Source organism: Papilio machaon, chromosome 18 (genome assembly GCF_912999745.1).
Source record: "Papilio machaon chromosome 18, ilPapMach1.1, whole genome shotgun sequence".
Taxonomy (NCBI): domain Eukaryota; kingdom Metazoa; phylum Arthropoda; class Insecta; order Lepidoptera; family Papilionidae; genus Papilio; species Papilio machaon.
Window position 1 is genome coordinate 4,189,944 of NC_060003.1, and position 19,279 is coordinate 4,209,222.

Sequence of the window (19,279 nt, forward strand, 5' to 3'; positions counted from 1 at the left end):
CGATTCTCATGAAATTTTGTGAGCATATTCAGTAGGTCTGAGAATCAGCCAACATCTATTTTTCATACACCCCCCCCATTTTTTAACTGCGCGCGGACGGAGTCGCGGGCGACAGCTAGTAAAATTATAATCGAATGTTTAGATGGATGGATGGAGGATGGATGTTTGAAGGTATCTCCAGAATGGCTCAACAGATCTTGATGAAATTTGGCACAGATGTAAAACAGAGTCTAGAAGAACACATAGGCTACTTATAACGTTTTTTTTTTTAAATTCCGCGCGTACGGAGTAGCGGGATACAGCAAGTAATAAATAATTTCGAGGTGAATATTAAAAATATGTTTTTAATGATTGAAGTTTTAGTAGCCATAGCTTAACAATATTCTATATGATATAACATCAAAAAAATTATTTGTTTTAATGGTGTGTTTGCTTCACTGTTATCATATATATAAAAAAATCGCAGTTTACGCGCAGTCATCATAAAGTTATAACGACGCTGTTATCGCGGCGATGAAATGTAAAAACCTTTGTTCCATTTCATTTAATTTGATTTATGTCGGTTTTGATAACGTCTCATGAAAAATATTCGTTGCTGAATTGTATTTTAATATATTAAAATTGTTTTTACATTTTTTTTACTGTAACCTACAAACATGTTTAATTACAATATAGTCAAGACAGTGACTCGATGTTCGTAAGAAGTTTTTAACAGTGGTAGATACCGCAACAACAATATTTGTTGGGTGCACGAATGGGCAGGGTTGACCGGTGAAATACCACGACCACACAGAAGACATGCGTGAAGTGGAAGCAATGTGGTGTTTTCTTTGATGAGTGTGCGTGCCGGAGGACTAATTTTAGTCCGCGTGCCCTTCTCATCCTTTTCTTATAAGGAAAGGTTGTGAAGGAGAAGTGGATTTGATGAAAGAGGGGACTAATAGCAAGATGATATATCCTCTCGTGCGTCTCTCGAGTGCGTCTCCTCCTCTGTCGATTAAAGGTAAGCTACGCATCTGCAATTGCCGATGTCTATGGGCAGCGGTCGCTTGCTCGTTTGCTGCCTTATGATATAAAAAAAAAGAAACCTTACCACGATTAATAAATTATTAATATATAATAGCTGAGTTCTACAAAAAACCGTTAAAAAGTTTAAACAAACAACATGATTTTCAAAATATTTGTTTTAATATTTGTAATGTGATTTCGTAAAATGTTGTTTCGATACGAAATTACGGCAATTATAAAACACGAAAAACTTTTACGGACTTTCGTTTGTTTGAAACGAGGGTTTAGTTTATTCTTGTTTCAGTTTGTTTATTTGGTAATTAATTAAATTAAATCTGATTAATTCAAAGAAATCTCTCAAGAAGATGAATAAAAATTGTATAATTGCTGTCTCTTTAGTCGTAGTTTTCAACTTGGATGACTTATTTAAATAATATTTAAACATAATCAGCTTAATACCTTTTAAACTGAAAGCTTTAAGGTAATTAAATGTTAACAATTTAACATTTTGAATTAAAAGGTTAATTGTACAAATTAGTAAACAATTAACTTCTTTTTGTACGGAATCCCGTAAATTTTTCTATCTGTAACATACAATTTTTTTTGTTAAACTTTTAGTTTTTTTTAACACATAACAATAAATAATTTAATATTAAGTATAAAATATCGTTAGATATATCAGTGTGAAAATAAATGTTTTTGTAGGTTATACGAATAGGATGCTCACTTTCAGTATGGTAATGCCTGCTTTATTATGCATGGGCCGAGCTTCTGGTGATTCTGATACGACAAACAAAGTATTCTTAAGATAGACGAAATATAAATTACCATTTCTAAAATACGTTTTAACGTAAGTTATTGTATTGTGAATAAAATAAAAATCCATAATTCCTTTTAATAATAATTTATTTTAACAATTAATTTACTTGTCGCCCGCTCCATTGTTTTCTTTGTTTGGATCCGGTAAATAATAAACTAACCCAGCGACACCTATAATAAAATAAAAACTTTAAATAACTTTAAAATTGTACAAATTATAGGTTACTAGATGTAGCCCGCGATTCCGCCCTCGCGGAATTAAAAAAAACGTAATAAGTAGCCTATGTGTTCTTCAGGACTATGTTCTACATCTGTGCCAAATTTCTTAAAGATCCATTGAGCTGTTTCGGATGCTTCAAACAAACATCCATCCATCTAAACATTCAATTAACAATATTAGTAAGATGTCAAATATAATTTTATACTTACAAAGTGTTATCACAGATAAAGCCAGGAAAGGCCCCATACATCCTAACTCCAGCATTATTGGGAACAAAATGTTGCCAAGTAAAGAACCGATTCTGCCAATCATAACTATTGCTGAAAGTGCCAGTGTCCTAAAAGGATACACATATTAACATGAGTTTTCACTATCTAGTATCTTTTTTTAAACTACTATTAAAAGTGTTAATTATATTATTTTATAGATTTAATTAAAATAATAACATACCTTACAGTTGTTGGAAAAACTCTAATTAAAATATTTTGTTGAAGACTCAGAGCTGATTGCATTAAACCACAAGTCGCAGAAATAAGCAAAGCAGCTTGTATAGACGTATTAGTCCAGTACAATGATCCTGAACAAACGGCGCATAGAATCAATAAGATGAACATAAGTATTTTCTGTCCCACAAAATTAACTAGATAACCACAAGCGCCAACGAAGAACAATGAAAATAAACCAAGAATTATTCCATTTGTGTATGTCTCTGAACCACTTATTTGCTGTAAAAAAAAAAAAAAACATAGTTTATCTCTAAATTTTAAAACGTGCAAAACACACTTTAATGTCATGCACATTTACATCACAGTATTAGATTCACAGAATAGTCAACTAATCTCTGTTTTTTTTTTCTCAAAATGAATTATTAATTTAAATTAGAATTCACTGCTGAGAATATTAAAAATAAATTTAATAGATAACTAAACTACTATTGAGTATAATGTAAAATTGTTATATCGTCAAGTGCTAGCTTAACTTAATGTCAATCAGTTTTGTCGACTTCAATATTCACAAGTCTTTCATTTATCATCAGCTCACTATACGTCCCCATTAAGGTGCTCAGAGCCTACCCTAAATAAGGGGTGATTATGCCATCGTCAACCACGCTGGCCCAGTGCTAGTTGGTTGACTTCTTTGAATTTTTTCTCAGATATGTCCAGGTTGCATCACGATGTTTTCCTTCATCTTAAGTACATCGAATAAATGTACATATGTAAATCGAGAATCGAAAAACACATTGGTGCATAGCAGGATTCGAACCTATGACATCTCACAAGTCTTTTAATTAATACATTAACTATCATTAGGTAAATTTGTAAATTAAATTTTATTTAATTAATACTTACAGGTATACAGATTTCAGTATCTGTAACATTAGATGAAGAAACATTCATTTTGTCATTCAATTTATATTTATAATCATTCATCATAACGCAAAATCGGTCTGTCTTTCCGTAGTCTTTCTGGTAATTTTCTATAATCGTTGACAGCTGTGGATACCATAACCTCAATGCACTATACCTGTATGTAATAGAATTACTTATAGTCAGTTTTACCGATACTCAAAGACATTGAATGGTAACTAAGGGAGTCCCTTAATGTAGTATGGATTTAATATGTGAAATCTATGAACTTCCTTAGTGGCCAATTAAATTTAAATTAAACTCTGCGGTAAAAGGTAACTACGATAAGGAACTTTCCCTTGCCGTAGAGTTACTTTTTCAAATGCACACTTTAAGACTTTATTAGTAACCGTTAACCGCTTCTGCATATGCTAGTTAAGTACAATTATATGGCTTATGTACACTAACCTCAATACATGGACAGGCTATAAATTGTGGTATTTTGTGATGGTTACGTTATTTATGATGAGTAGTAGTGAGTGAGTATGATGAGAGATGGTACGGTTATTTTTTGATGGTGATGTTGTGTGGCGATTTGATTTGCATCATTTTGGCGGTGATGGTTACGGTTTGCAGCGGTGGTGAGGATTCGTACTAATATTAGTAATGGAATATATAGATAGATGCAAAAACTGTCATTCCCAAGCAATTACCTCTTCATTTATAGAGATTCGTGTTTATGTATTAATTAATGTGATTGTCAAACACTTACGCTAGCAAACACACGAATGTGAGACTTGAAAACAAAATAAGTCTACAAAACAAAGGCGCGCGGAACAACTCCTTGACGTCTATCATTGCGTGTGTCATTTGTTTCTTAAGGCTCATCTCTTTGGTTGATTTGAAGGAACCAGATGCACCAAGTGATTTTATCTGAAATACAAAAAGTATCAATGTCTATAATTCACATATTTTTGTACAAAATGTAGAGTATTTTTCCTAGCATAAAAGTTTAACTTTTTTTAAATATAATGTAGTACTTACGGGATACTCCGTTTTTAATTTCCCAGTATTCTCAACGTATACTTTCCTCAATACATCTAACGCTTCTCGTTCTTGTCCATGCGATAAAAGATATTTTGGACTTTCGGGTATGGTACAATAAAGTACTGCAGCTAATAAACTCCATATCGAACAAATATACAAGTAAATATTCCAGATTCTTAATTCTGGAAAAGAAAGAATTTATTTTAAATATTGTATTACAGGAAATTATGATGAATTTCGTTACTCGTGGGTTTCTGAGACCAAATCCTTGTTTAAAAGATATCGACTACATGTAAAACGAATAACTTTACCTCAGGAACATCATCTCTAAAGAAACTTAAGCACTTACTTAAAAAAAAGAAAATTATGAAGTAACTTTTTACGATTAGAGGAAAACAGGAAACGATCAAAAAGGGAAAACTCCACTTAACACCATGTGGCCTACTGTTTCCTTTTTTCTTTTAATATAAAAAAGATAATAAAAGATAAGAAGTTTTTTGTCCTTACCAAAGTAGCCCTCGATTATTACAAGATGCCAAGGTTGCAATAATACACCCCATGATATCAACGCAGCAACAACAAGAGACAACGACATGAATGAACAGTACAGCATCAGTATTCTATCTCGTATATTTTTATGTACAAATTCCGATACCATTGATGCAACAGCAGTAAATGATAAACTTAACCTGAAATAAACATCTTATTACTAACTAGTTTTTAGTCTATTTGTATTATTAAAATTGGAGTGTCTATTTATATTATAGATAAAAAAATCATATTTTGTACACATAATGTATTTACTCGTTTTATGTATTAACGCAAATCGGTATGTTCCGAAATTCTCGTTTTTTCCGGGAAATCTCTATAATGACTGAGTTGATTTTGACGTAACGGAAAAAAACTTATTGTGGGCGACCTTTTTTTTCTAAACGCACGAAGTTGTGGACGAAAGCTTACAGTTAATAAAAGTAATTTTAACAAAAATACAGTCGAATTATAATACTAAATCTTACTAATATTATAAATTTGAATGTTTGGATGTATGTTTGTTACTACGTATCTCCAGAACGGCTCAACGGATCTCTCTGAATGGCATAGATGTAGTGACATAGACTGGAAGAACACATAGGCTACTATTTAAGTTTTTATTTCCGCGCGGACGGAGTCGCGGGCAAGACCTAGTTATATTTTACTTACGCAATTCCTTCTAAAAGTTTTAATACGATTAACATCCAATAGTTTTGACTGGACCCTTCAATTATAGTACATACAAATATTGCGGCGTTGCCTCCAACTAAAAATATTCTCCTGCCGAAGGCGTCTACTAAGAATCCAGTAAAAAATGTCGCTCCCACTTGTCCTAAAAAAATAATAAAACTTTATTGAATATGTACGCTCAAAGATAAATTTTCTTTAAAAGCAGATTAAGTATAAATGATAAATTATGTACCATTAAAAAAAAACAAACATTCTAATATACTTATAAATATATTTATGGATTTCGTTTTTCATGTTAAAACAAGTTAAGTATTTGAATTCTTTTTAAATTTGTTTAAAAATAACATAACTTATTTATTATTAAAGTCACCTTTATGTCTTTCTGTTTTCGAGTCTTAAAGCAGTTGAATAAAGATTCTGTATTTTTAGAACTTTGACGTATGAATATAGAATTATACATTAGTTACTCGTATTTAATATTATAAAGAGTTAAACTAGCATAGACTTACACTGTGTTGTTGTTGAAATTATATTTTGTAAATATGTTGTGAAAATTATATTTTGCGAATATGTTTGGCAAAATATATTTTGCAATTGTTGCAATTATATTTTGGTGTTAAAATAATTTTAAAATATAAATTTTTCTTACCGAAAAAAGGCATAGCATTAAGTAAACCCTTATGCATAATACTCATGTTCAAATCGCATTCCGCCATTGGTAAAATATACGAAGATGTTGTAGTAACCATTGTGGAAGCGAACACTGCAGCCATTGAAGTGAATAATAATCTTATATGGAAACGTCCGAATTTGCAAAGAATCAACCCATCTTCTAATATTGTCATAGGATCTTTTGTTTGTTCTAGAAATATAATATTTATATTTATTAAGGCAAGTGTTTTGAATGTGAAAATAACTACATCTAATATATAAAATTCTCGTGTCACAGTTTTCGTTCCCGTACTCCTCCGAAACGGCTTGACCGATTCTCATGAAATTTTGTGAGCATATTCAGTAGGTCTGAGAATCGGCCGACATCTATTTTTCATACCCCCCCCCCCATTTTTTAAGTGCGCGCGGACGGAGTCGCGGGCGACAGCTAGTAATCTATATAAATATAATCTTACTAGCCTTAGTAATATTATAAATGCGAAAGTTTAGATAGATGGACGGATGTTTGTTTGAAGGTATCTCTGGAACGGCTCAGCGGATCTTGATGAAATTTGGCACAGATGTAGAACATAGTAAGAAAGAACACATAGGCTACTTATTAAGTTTTTTTTAATGCCACGCGGATGGAGTATTTATAAATTGTCTTTATAAGTTGCATATTTTTTTGCGACAAAAATTACCTTTGGACTCGGCTTGTTTTTCATCACCCATTTTCAATGCAGAAACCATTTAGTACACAGTCAACACAAAAACTACACTTAATAATTTTAAATAAAATAAGTTAAACGTTTTCATTAAAAAAGCTGTATACTAAATGAAAACGTGCGTTCTTTTTCGCTCTCATATAATAATGACTGCTTTAAAAGGCATCTTTTCTTAACGCTACTACATCAATATTAGTTTAAGTTTAAGTAATGTGATAAGGTTTATTGTGACATTGTCACTTTTAATAAGATAAGGAGATGCGTAGATAATTTAATTTGTCAATTGTTTTATTTAATTACACAAATTATCTACAAAGATTATATAATATTATGCAATGTATTCAAGTTGTATGATAAACGTAGATTTTTTCATCGCAATATGTGGCAAAGGAGCTAGTGGCCACTTGAAGTCGCCAAAATAGCGAAGTGACAATTGCCCATAGACATTTGCAGATGCGTTGCGTACGTCACATCTCGACGGCGAGATAAAATGTGATTCAAACGAATTTAGAAATCGAATGCTTTTTTTTACTGAAATGTACAGAAGAGTAAAGTCAACTGAAAAATATTCTTAAAATTATACTTGCATGGAGCACGTATATGTTTCCACTTAATGTCGAACCTATACAACAATGCGCGTCGATGATTACCTTGGTGTTCCCGCCGCTCGTTTGCCCACTTCTCTTTTAAAAAAAAACATATTATTTCGTTCATTTTTTACTCACTTCCTTACTATAATCATCTCAAATTTTACGTAATTCATTACCGTTTATCTTTACCAATGTATCTTTACTTATTCATATCTGAAAATCTGATATAATAAAATATATCTTTTATATTATGATATAATCAAGGAATGTGATATATTTGACATCTTTGTTTACATAACTAACATTGTTTTTGATAAAATGATTTTCAATCTCAGTTTGTTCAGCAAAAAAGATTACTTTATCTTTATAAATGACGTAATACGATGACAGCTAACGAGCACAATTAATAATTACGAAATCTTTGAGCTTGTAAACAAAATAATATAACTGTAACAATTGTGTCAAAATTGTTCCCTAAGATTAACGCAAGAAAATAAATCATTACTTGAAGGTAGTGCTCGTGTTTTTTTTCTAAAACATATTACAAAATCTTACTTATAATATTGTAAATGCGATAGATGTAGGGTATAGTCTGGAAGAATACATAGGCTACTAATAAGGTTGTTTTTTTTTCAATTCCTCGTGGACGGAGTCGCGGTTGACAGCTAGTAATAAATAAATCTGTTTCTATAAGATGGAGAGGTTAGGAATTTCCGTTTATTCACCGTCATATACATTTTTAGCATTTAAGTTTCAAACTGCGGGGTATGGATTCCCCTGTATTGAATTTATATTGCACAATTTTAACAGAAAATTGTAATATAATTATTAAAAAGTTTCACATAAAATCTTTTCAAATTGATTTAATGTACACAATGAATTCTTTCGCCTCCTTTTTAAAAGTTAATCGCCTATACAAAAGAACAATAATGCTATACGAATCTTTTGTTGGTAAAATATAAAAAGCTTTCAAAGAAATTTCAAAGAATTTCCAACAATTCAGCTATTAAGCTTAAAAGTTACGTAAGCGATTACAAAATCTAAAAATGTCGCTTTTTATAAACTTCAATAATTTATTGTATTCATTAAGTTTTATTTGACTATACAAATATACAAGATAGCTATAGTTTCAAATCTATTAAAAATTCGACATCTATTTCTATACTTATTATACTCTTAGGTTACGTAAATATTTGAAAACGTACGTACGATATGAAACTATCAAATAATATCACATTCGTGAGAATATACTCTTTGAATATCAATAAACTAAATCATAATTCAATTCCCTATTGAAGATCGAATCTTTATGCCTATAGAATATAACATTCTCGTTGCTTTTTCCTTTTTATGGATATCAAAATTTTTTTTTACCTTATCAAAAAAACGTATTGAGCCTATTTATTGGTAGAGCGATCGGTCCAACGGGAAACAACTGACTTGCTCTGTATTTTTCATACCCTAGGAATTCAACGAAAAGTTATAAATTTCATATATATGCATACAAAATTAAATGTTCTACCTTTACACTATTGCTACCGGACTCAAAATTTGCAGATGAACGTTGGCTTAATTAAGCTATTAACACGGATTTATGCTCACTGAAAGTCACATGTAGTAGATTTTAATTTACTACCTTTGTGAAAGGTTCATTAAACCTTGCTTACATTAAATCGAAATCAAATTGACGAAAACATGCTTACTCGAATTTATTTAGAACATGATGTTTTTGTCGAATTGGAATAGAAATTATCGCTTCTAAATTTTGCAGGCAAAATTAATCAAACATTAACTGTCATTAAACAGTTTGTTAAAAATTCAGACATCTAAGAATTTATTCGTATGCTTTCCTACTATCAAAATATTTAAACACACACTGCATTATCGTATTTAAAATATTTAACTAGACTGGAGGTAACTGTGGCTGCGGTGTCATGCGGCTCATTGTCACGACCCGACCTGAACGTGACTATTTTCGTAATTTCCTATACATATAAATTACGTTACAATATTGCCAAACAGAGCGTAAGTGGCTCAGGGGTTAACCATTTGACTTGTAATCTGCAGGTCCTGGGTTCGAATTCTGCCATGTGACAATGTGTTTATCGATTTTCCATTTACTTATGTACATTTAACCTGTACATATCTGCAAAGATATGTGTGAAGTTACTAAACCCGCACTGTGCCAGTGTTTGAAAATGGTCAATTCATCTAACTTAGAGTAGGCTTCAAGCCCCTTAGTGGGGACGTATAGTTGACTGATGATACATTGCCAAAACCATGTTTGTAAGATATCTTTTTTGAGTCTAAATTTAGTTACTTAATTCTAAATTATTGATTAATTTGTTTCGAACTCTTTGACATTCTACATGAATTAATAGGCGAAAATCCCGACTTGTAAAGCGCATAATATTTTTCTGTGTATTTTGTTTCATTATGACCTCGTGTTTTTTTCCATTAAAACAATTTTGTCTTTTCAGTCTAGTTTAACTTCAATAAAAACGCTTCTGGAAATCAGTTAATGTATTCACGTATGCTTTGCTACTTATACCGTATTGTGTAATGTTACAGGAAAATTATTCATAATATTCATAATAGCAGCATTCATCTTCCTTACGCCCAGGTTGCACGAGTTTTATTATGATTAAGTATTTTAAACAAAATGAAAAGTTACAGCACAGCGTTGCACTGCCACCTGATGCACCTTGTTAAGATTTGTTTTTTCAATTAGCCACAAATTATGTGAATTTAAAGTTAATTAAATCAGGCTGTAATAAAAAAAGCGATAATATGTAATAATCTTATCGTTCAAATAGAAATGAAAGGCGATCCGATCCGATCTTTCTACGCTTGCACCCAAAATGTTTCTAATCTACTAGACATATTTTCTGAAGACGACAGAGGAGACCTTAAAAATCTACAAAAAAATTCCTTTATATTAAAATATATATATTTTTTTTGTTTGTAATAGGAAAAATATTTGTCGTCATTTAAATAATTATTTTGACGTGATTTTTCGTTGGCATTACTCGTATACCGGGTTCAAAAACTAGTTATCTAAAAACACGTATGATAAGGTGCAAAAAAATCGAAACTCAATTTTAAAAAGTTGTGTAGTTGAAAAAAAAAAATTTAATGTAAAATACTTCAATTACAGACTTTTCATTCAGCAAGCTGCTTCACTTTGAACTAGGTTACGAGAAAACCTTTGAGATTCCGGTAATTTTCAACAAAAATAAAGACGCCGAGCGTGCCATGAATTTTAAAATATTAAGGATCACACTACAAAGTAGAATATTTAGCTCACCTAAATAGTTAACTACTACAGCTAGTCTAAGCAAAAAAAAAGATTTTTTTTTTAGATCATCGGTTTTTTAAGTACAGTCGATTAGTCGATCTGTCAAACGTCTATGGTCAGAGCACAATAAAATAAGACAGGTTAAATTCAAAGACGTAAAGAAAATGCCGTAAAAATCGTTCGAATATTGGGATCAGCCGTAAGTATCATACAAAATATATCATAATAGCTGCTTAGTTAATGTATTCAGCTGTAAGAAGCTGCTTTGCTGGTTGAAAAGTTCTGACGTGTTTGGAATGTTTAATTACTTTTCGCGTGTTTCGCTTGTGAACTTATTTGGCACGCCGGCACCCGCTAAAATGTTATGCTATCTTCACCTATTTCACGTGATGTAATCATATGTCTGACTGACTATATCAGAAGGATTCCGCAGCAGAAAAATGTATAAATATTTTACCGCTTACTCAATGAAAAAGAAAAAGTTTACGAAGTGGTAATTATCGTGATAATTATTTGCAAGCAATTTAATGAAAAACTAGTAAAATTTAAGTCTTCAAGTTTCAAAATCCATTAGATTTTTTCAAATCAAAGCACTAGCTAAATTAATTTCTTTTTTTTTTCTTAAGAATTCAATCGCAAAACCTTACAAAGGAATAATTAACGAACAGCGATTTTACTGAGCGACAACGAGGTTAAAAAGAACATTTTAAGCCTTGATATACTAATGATTTGAGATTTCGACATACGCAATAGAACCAGTTCTGGTTATTTAACTGCTTCAATATTCATTGAATGGTTGTTACAATCCCGCCCTATTCTAGTCAGAGAGTAAAGCGCACTGTATTTACCGGTGCTTCAAATTACACCGCATATTCTCTTTTGTGCTACAGTTTCAAATAAATTGCATTAAAATAAGACAGTTCTATAAAATGAACACATGACTAATACCAATCTAGATTTTGAGACGTATATTTTGAGAGTTCTACCGACAAATAACATGATCATTTTGCACTACCACGACCACTATGGATAGAAACTTAATCCCTGTTAATTTAAATTAACAGATTTTGTGCCAAATAATGGGGTTTAGTTATTCGTTGCTTTCTCATTGAATATAAAAAAAAATCTATATAAATGTACCGAATCTCCGAAATAAAATATATTTTATTCGAATCACGTACAACACATTGTGCTGCTACCAAAGTTTTTTCGTGTCTCGACTGCTTAATCGGCCCATGTTCATTGCGTAACACGAATTACTTCCTGCTTTGAATAAGTTACAAATTATGTGTGAAATTCGTACTTTTAATTATGACATCTCGATTCATAATTTGTATTTTGATAGATTTCCGTATCATAAACAGATCATAAATTTTTATAATACTAAATATTTTTTTTAATTCCGCGCCAACGAAGTCGCGAGCAAATGCCAGATTTGATAATATTAGAATTATAAATTTTGAAACATTCAAGTTTAACGTCATGAAGGAAATAAGATTTCTGTCATTAGAATTATTATGCGACAAATTCTGGCTAGAGGATCTGAAACAAAGGAGTTGTCTTAAAAAGCTTTGTTTTGTGTGTAATCGATGTTTTTTTATTATCTGATAGAATTAGTCGCGGTAGCAACGTCACTCTTACCAGGCCAGATAAGTTTCTAGAGCTATAAAGTACTAAATGTTTCCGTTTAAATAATATAGTGTAAACGTCTTATGAAACACTCAAAGAGAAAGCCTTTTCAACGTTCATTGCCACTTCAGATATTTTTACCAAGAATGGAACTATCCTAGAATATCGCACACTTGATACTCGAAGACATTACTGCGAGTCAATTTGGCTCTGGTCCAAAGAAATTTAGATGTAAGTCAGTTCATTATTAAAGAAAATTAACATTGTCCTTACATGGGATTGAATTACTTTATCAGGCGCTTCATTACTATCACAAAATTTAAAGTTTCACACGTTCGTGTACAAAGCTCACATAGGACTCCTCCTATCAAAATTGTCTATTTTTCGTAACATAATTTTTACCTGTGAAATTTTATTCGTACATTTAACTTGCATAAAATACAGGATTTTGTCACACCATTGTATTTTAAATCTTGTACACAAAGCTGTATATAGTTTTATTCTGCACTTATCAAAGACCGTTATTTAATCCTGATTACTCCTTTCCTATGCCCTTTTGTTTAAATAAATAATTAATAATAACTTATAAATCATGAATTTAAATAGCTTGTTACTAAAACTTTCTCACGTATTAGCAATATACAAGCAATCTACTAAAATTTCAAACTACGTCCTGGCAGGAAGCCAATTTAAAGGACCGCAACAGCGCCCAAAATTGCGAACTAACCTCAGCGTTTGATACATCGTGGAAACTAATCAAATTTCACGACAATCTTGACGAACCAAACAAAATATATTTTGCGGATAATGGTGTACAAAGCAGAAATCTTCTATTTATACATTATTAGTTTACTTGTTATTACAAAAAAAATATTCATTTTAAATATTTTTCGAGTTTTGGACTGTAGTAAATACTACCTGTCGCCCGCGACTCCGTCCGCGCGGAATTAAAAAAAACCTAATAAGTGTCCTATGTGTTTTTCCAGAGTATTTTCTACATCTGTGCCAGAATTCATCAAGATCCGTAGAGCCGTTCCGGAGATACCTTCAAACAAACAGCCGTCCATCCATCTGTTTTCCTAAAGCGATAGTCCATTTGTAAGTCCAATTATGTAAAAAGATTCAAATGGAAACCATAGAATGAAATAAAAAAGGAACATAAAAGGCGACGAAAATTACCTTAATTTACGAACTAAATATAACAAGAAAGCAAAACAATAGGAAAGTAATATTCCTAATGGTCTAAATGTTACGGACCGCTTTCCTTCTTGTCAACATTTGTCGTAAAATAACAACAATGTCCTTCAGAAGTTGTGTACACGCTTCGAATAAGTCATTTGTTAAAGTTATCGAGAAAATAAATCAAAGGAATTGTTCTTTTAAAATTTTAGATGTGGAAGCATAAAATATATAGAAAGTAAACTTGTTATTGTACATTGTATTTCATAGATTACGATACATTTTTTAATCTTCTGCATTCAATTGAGTAATAAAACTTTTGGGATACTTAGTTACTAAGTCGTGCTATAAAATAAAGATACTATACGTAACACAAAAGTAAATCCTCGTTTTAATTAATGTATCAGTTTTTTTTTTAATTTAATCGGTTTTTTAAATTTGAATTTCGAAAACAAGTCACGACCATTATAACTATTTAATTTTATTCTTAATCATTCATTCAGAATAAAAGGAAAAATGAATATTAAGGAACAAAACTTTTGTTTGTAATTGGCGAGTAAGAATTTTTTCTCTCGAACGTCCTTCGACTTTCTTTTTAATATATACAAATTAAATGGATAGATAAAAAAAAATATCTTTTAATTTTACTATTTATAATTATATTTATCTTAAACTACACATGGTTGTTCGATTTGTATCCGTCTATCCACGTCTATGAATATGGGACTGACTTTCTCGATATACCTCACTAGTACATCATAATCCACTCCAACTACTTCCACGTTTCTTCTATTTTCCGAAATCATCTATAACACAAACACAATTTCAATTAAAACAAAAACATTAATAAAACCAACAGCAAATAGTAAAATAGTATTGGCAGCTACATGTACTTTTTTTCGGAGAAATAATGTAACTTTATTAACTTAAGTATATGTGATAAACATTCTTGTATAGCTAGGTTTTAAGAAGACTTACAAATATCTAGTCGACTTGTGCGATCAACGATGAAGTGTGCCAAAATTACAAATACAAAAGCTTCTCAGACATTGTAATGCAAAATCATTCACATATTGTCACAGCTTATATCTCGTTAAAGCCAGATATCACCCTTTAAATATCGTATTAAAAGGGGAAAATATCAACAACACACATCAATGACATTTATGAAAGAGAAAACAACGTAACTCACATTAAAGCCTCCACCTCCATTGCCAATAAAATTTTGGGAAACAAGTTTATAATATTTATCTTTTATCAACGGCACGTATCGTGGAACAGAACAATCTATGCATCTCACAGTCACGTTAAGAACACGAGAACCGACTGGCCTTGAACCATCAAAAACTGTTTGTATGCCTGGAAAGGATTTAAAGAAAGTCATCTAAGAAAATTTTAAGAAATGTTATTGGTAATGACTATGGCAACTGAAAAACAAATTCGATTTTAGGAGATTTCCGTGATCGAAAAGTTGATTTCGAATAGTTGGGTGTATTGTGTATAACATACATGTCGATTCATGGATCGGCACATTCATATCGATAGTCAACGGTTTAGACATTTTTAATTAGGGTGATGGATAAGTACCCTTACTTTGTGTACATGTAGCTCCAATAAATTATAAATTTTAATAAATATTCGATTAAAACTCACTGAGAATCCATCACCTCCAGTGCCAATAAAGCTTTGTGATATAACTTTATAGTATCTATTAAGTTCTAACGGTTTGTATCGAGGCACGTCACAGTCTATACAACGAACATTAACATCTAATACCCGCTCGTTAACAGGCCGAGAACCATTGAATGTAGTTTGAATACCTGGTATATAACATTGAGTATTAAAATAAGAGTGTAATAGTTCTATTAAGTGCAATTCCTTAAAACTTTATGGTTACATTTAGATCTTGGCAGATTGGATCCTCAAACTTTTAACCAATGTATTATATCGTAGTGTTACAATCAGTTGGGGTTACTTACCTGATACTTGTAACATTCTAGCACCAGGATATGGTACATTTGCTACAGAAAATTCTAACATTTCCATTATATGGTCTCCTCTTAGATCAAATACCTCGACGTTGTTCTCAAATGGCGTCGATAATAGCACCGTCTCAAACGTAATCACTGTAAATAATTTGAAATCAATGTGTTGTTTAGTATATTTAAAATCTGAATAATTTCCTAAAACCTCTTGGATTTTTAATAGGGCTACTTCGTATACGTAATATATTATAGTGATTTTATAAAGTCTATCTATAAATCTAGACACTCACATCCAGGTTCCAAATCTACTCGTATGCCGCCTTGATTAATTATGCAAAAATCAGCATAATGCCAATTATTTCCTTCTGCTTTATCTAGAACCTAATTAAAACGAAAAAAAAAAATTGAACAACTAACCGTGAGTTTCAAAGACCAAAATCTCAGTTTAAAACTCTCAGTTTAAAGTTATCTATTTTTTGTCAAAGATATTGATACTATATTTTGGTCTCAGAAACCAATGGTAATGCAATATAATAAAAGAAAACATAAACGATTATGAAAAAATACAGTTCTGTTCTTTTTGTTAAAATTTATGAATAGCTTAGTCAACAGATACAAATGCACTTACCGCATCCATAAATGCGTCACATATAAAACTTCCTAAATTACATTCGGAGCAGGCACATCTGGAAGACATATGGACCATAGAAGTTCCTATCTGTTTGGTAGCTCTCTCCGTTATATCAGGTAGGTATGTATTTATCTTTGCCAACACATCGGGAGCTGAAACCAATTATTTTATTTTGAATATTTTAAATTTGCTTTAGCAAAGTTTCTTATTTACAAACACAGAGTACTAGGAAACTCTATTAAATAAAGTTTTACCTTGTTCGATTTCGTTTCCAATAAAATGGGGATTACCTTCCCATCTCAATAGATTTCCATCGTCATCGAAAAATAACTTTATTTCTCCTAAATATTGTGTATGTGCAGCCGCTTGGACAATCAAAACCTAAAAGCACATTTTGTCTTTGTTGAAACACACACTATTTCAAATACATTGCGTTGTAATAGATCGCGATAGTATGGTTCCGTAGTAGAATTTTTACCCGCCACCGTTTTTCTTTCCTACATTCAAAGAGCCCCGAGCTATTACAAACATTTCGATATTTGAGAATGAGTATTACTGATAATTCTTTATCTGCTTGATAATTTGTGGCCATCTGCCAAAATTTACTAGCTTATAATATAACGTTCAAACCGCACCTTCCTTGTCTGTTGTTCAACTATCACAGGATATGGTTCTTGGGCTACAAATCCTGAACTTTCTGGTGGCACACCATTGTACAGCAGTGTGTGACTATGACCACCCACTACGATGTCTATGTGTGGCCCGCCATGTAGTGCTATTTCTCTGTCAGTTTAAATTAAAAAATATATATAAAATAATTATGAATGGCATGAAATTTCTAGTTGCCCAATTGTATTATAATAGGCCAAGCGATCACTCTTAAATTATAATCGAAAAGCATAATATTTATTAAATTATTAATGTTAGATATTACTACTTTAATTTGTTACCTATCGATATCAAGTCCACAATGCGATAAAACTATAATAATATTAACTCCCTCATGATGTAACTTTTCTGCTTCTGCTTTTACAGCTTCCACTTCATCTGTAAATTGCAATTGTCCAGTAGACGCCAGTTCCTTAAAGAGAGTTGAAACATGACAATACAATCTAACGTAATTTATCCAAACTAACACTTGTTTACTTACTTTGGTTGAAGAAATAATAACACCAATTATTCCAATCTTTCTTCCGGCCCGTTCTACGACAATACTAGGATAATACAAGCCTTGTATAGAGGGCTCTAAATCATCAATTATATTTGCTGTTACCACTTTTGAATCTAAATGTTTTAAATAGGGTACGACACCATCAATACCGTTGTCGAATTCATGATTTCCTAGAACCTATAAATTGAAAGAAATAATTAGAATTGTAAGAAAACAAAATCTGAACAGTGTCTCTATTACATGGGGTTACTCTGAAAGATTAAATCACAAACATAATATCTTTAAATTTTTTAAAATTCAATTATGTATATTATTCATTAATGTTCAGAGTTAAGGAGTACACAGAATGATAGTACTGAAGATCGATCTGACGATTGGAAAGTAATTGAATTAGTTTTGTATAGATTTTATTAGCGAATATATTTATGGCATTACTTACATGAGCATCATGTGGTAACATGTTCATAAAATCTTGTGTGACATTCCATCTTAGCAAGTTATACCAAATCGTTCCCTGGAAGCTGTCACCTCCGTTAAGGAGTAAAGAGCTTGGTTCCCTTAACATTGCCTCTCTTACAACAGTTGCTAAGCGGGCGAAGCCTCCAATGCATGGTGCTACTGTTGGATTACAAACTCCTCCAGATGGACTCGTTTCTACAAACCTATGGGTGCCAAGAGTTTTTTGTTTATATTAATAACAGATTACAACAGGACCAGGCTCGGGCTGATAATGATGATGATCTCACCTTAATGATCCCTCATCATCTCCCTTACTTATATCCTATCGGGATATCTGAATTCATTTACATCTTACTCATATCCTTTTTTCGCACAATATTTTGCATCCAATCTACCTTACATAAAGATCATAGCTAAAATCCGTACGTGTCGTATTACTCTAACAAAATTTTATAAAAAATTTTAAAGGTTTATAATGCGGTTAAAATTACTTTATGAGATTATGTTACATTTGTACGAAAAATTACCTATTTTATGGTACGTTAATACTACTTACCTAGCATGAAAATCATTGTAGTGTAAAATATTTAAAGCGTACTCATTTTGAGTATACACTTCACATAAAATACAAAAAATTATAAATATTTTATACATTTTTTACTAACACATTAGCAGTGCGTGTTATGAACTACACAGTTTATAATATACTCGATATGATGCAATGGTGTGATAAGATAACCTAATATTTCTTTATAGCTAGATCTGTATTGTAATATAAGTTATCTGTATTAACTAAGATAAAATAATCCTTGAAATCCGAATCGCAAGTTTTACTAATTCCAATAAGTTATCATGAAATATTGAAAATACGCTTATGATCAAAGGAAATCAATATAGTTCATAGATTTTATTTATGGGTTTGGGATTGAAGTGAAACTCTTCTTTGGTTAAATTTCTTGTAAATTGAAGACAGGCATCAAGTGGAAGTAATTCCGCATTTCGTCTCGTGCGTGACAGAGGCCCAATTTTAGCCCAGTTTCGCTTCCCACCCTTTTCTACTAAGGAAATAAAGGGAAGGAGAAATGGATTTGGTGGAGAAAGTGATGCATAGAGAGGGTAAATACCCTGTTTCTGTGCGTCCTCTCCTGCTCTGATTCAAGGTAGGCAAAGCATTTGCAATTGCGGATGTCTAATATAAAATATAATAAAAGAAATTAGCTTTGTTGACGCGTTAAATTGAGAAGGTTTTAGTTATGAAGGCTGATTTATTATTCAGGTCCAGTAGGTCATTAGAAAGTTG

The 19,279-nt window shown here is 31.5% G+C and overlaps 2 protein-coding genes across 3 annotated transcripts; both read right to left on the minus strand.

The window, feature by feature from the left end:
* Positions 1 to 1,930: 1,930 nt before the first annotated feature.
* Positions 1,931 to 7,129, minus strand: LOC106713133 (synaptic vesicle glycoprotein 2C). The gene is made up of 10 exons (XM_045682320.1): positions 7,014 to 7,129; positions 6,311 to 6,523; positions 5,641 to 5,803; positions 4,948 to 5,129; positions 4,438 to 4,622; positions 4,166 to 4,326; positions 3,397 to 3,571; positions 2,498 to 2,772; positions 2,257 to 2,384; positions 1,931 to 1,998 (listed from the first exon to the last, which is right to left on the minus strand). Exons 1-10 carry the CDS (start codon positions 7,060 to 7,062, stop codon positions 1,931 to 1,933), a joined length of 1,599 nt encoding a protein of 532 aa, XP_045538276.1. The 5' UTR covers positions 7,063 to 7,129.
* Positions 7,130 to 14,401: 7,272 nt separating this feature from the next.
* LOC106713181 (apyrase) lies at positions 14,402 to 18,671 on the minus strand. 2 transcript variants are annotated; one of them, XM_014505898.2, is made up of 11 exons: positions 18,536 to 18,671; positions 17,960 to 18,182; positions 17,500 to 17,697; positions 17,300 to 17,430; positions 16,985 to 17,132; positions 16,604 to 16,730; positions 16,347 to 16,501; positions 16,009 to 16,099; positions 15,713 to 15,859; positions 15,387 to 15,553; positions 14,402 to 14,539 (listed from the first exon to the last, which is right to left on the minus strand). In XM_014505898.2, exons 1-11 carry the CDS (start codon positions 18,631 to 18,633, stop codon positions 14,402 to 14,404), a joined length of 1,623 nt encoding a protein of 540 aa, XP_014361384.2. In that variant the 5' UTR covers positions 18,634 to 18,671. The 2 variants fall into 2 exon arrangements, with proteins under 2 accessions (XP_014361384.2, XP_014361385.2); XM_014505899.2 differs by lacking the exon at positions 15,387 to 15,553 and having other exon boundaries at positions 14,469 to 14,539.
* Between the last annotated feature and the right edge of the window lie 608 nt (positions 18,672 to 19,279).

Bases quoted from the DNA above. Each gene is read 5' to 3' on its own strand.
- LOC106713133 (XM_045682320.1), bottom strand. From the start codon at position 7,062: ATGGTTTCTGCATTGAAAATGGGTGATGAAAAACAAGCCGAGTCCAAA. The intron at 5,804-6,310 runs GTAAGAAAAATT...TTATTTTTTTAG, and splicing joins TAATGCTATGCCTTTTTTCG to GACAAGTGGGAGCGACATTT. The intron at 4,327-4,437 runs GTAAGTACTACA...TTTGTATTTCAG, and splicing joins AATTAAAAACGGAGTATCCC to ATAAAATCACTTGGTGCATC.
- LOC106713181 (XM_014505898.2), bottom strand. From the start codon at position 18,633: ATGTATAAAATATTTATAATTTTTTGTATTTTATGTGAAGTGTATACT. The intron at 15,554-15,712 runs GTAAGTAACCCC...GTTATATACCAG, and splicing joins TAGAATGTTACAAGTATCAG to GTATTCAAACTACATTCAAT. The intron at 14,540-15,386 runs GTGAGTTTTAAT...TTTGTGTTATAG, and splicing joins CTGGAGGTGATGGATTCTCA to ATGATTTCGGAAAATAGAAG.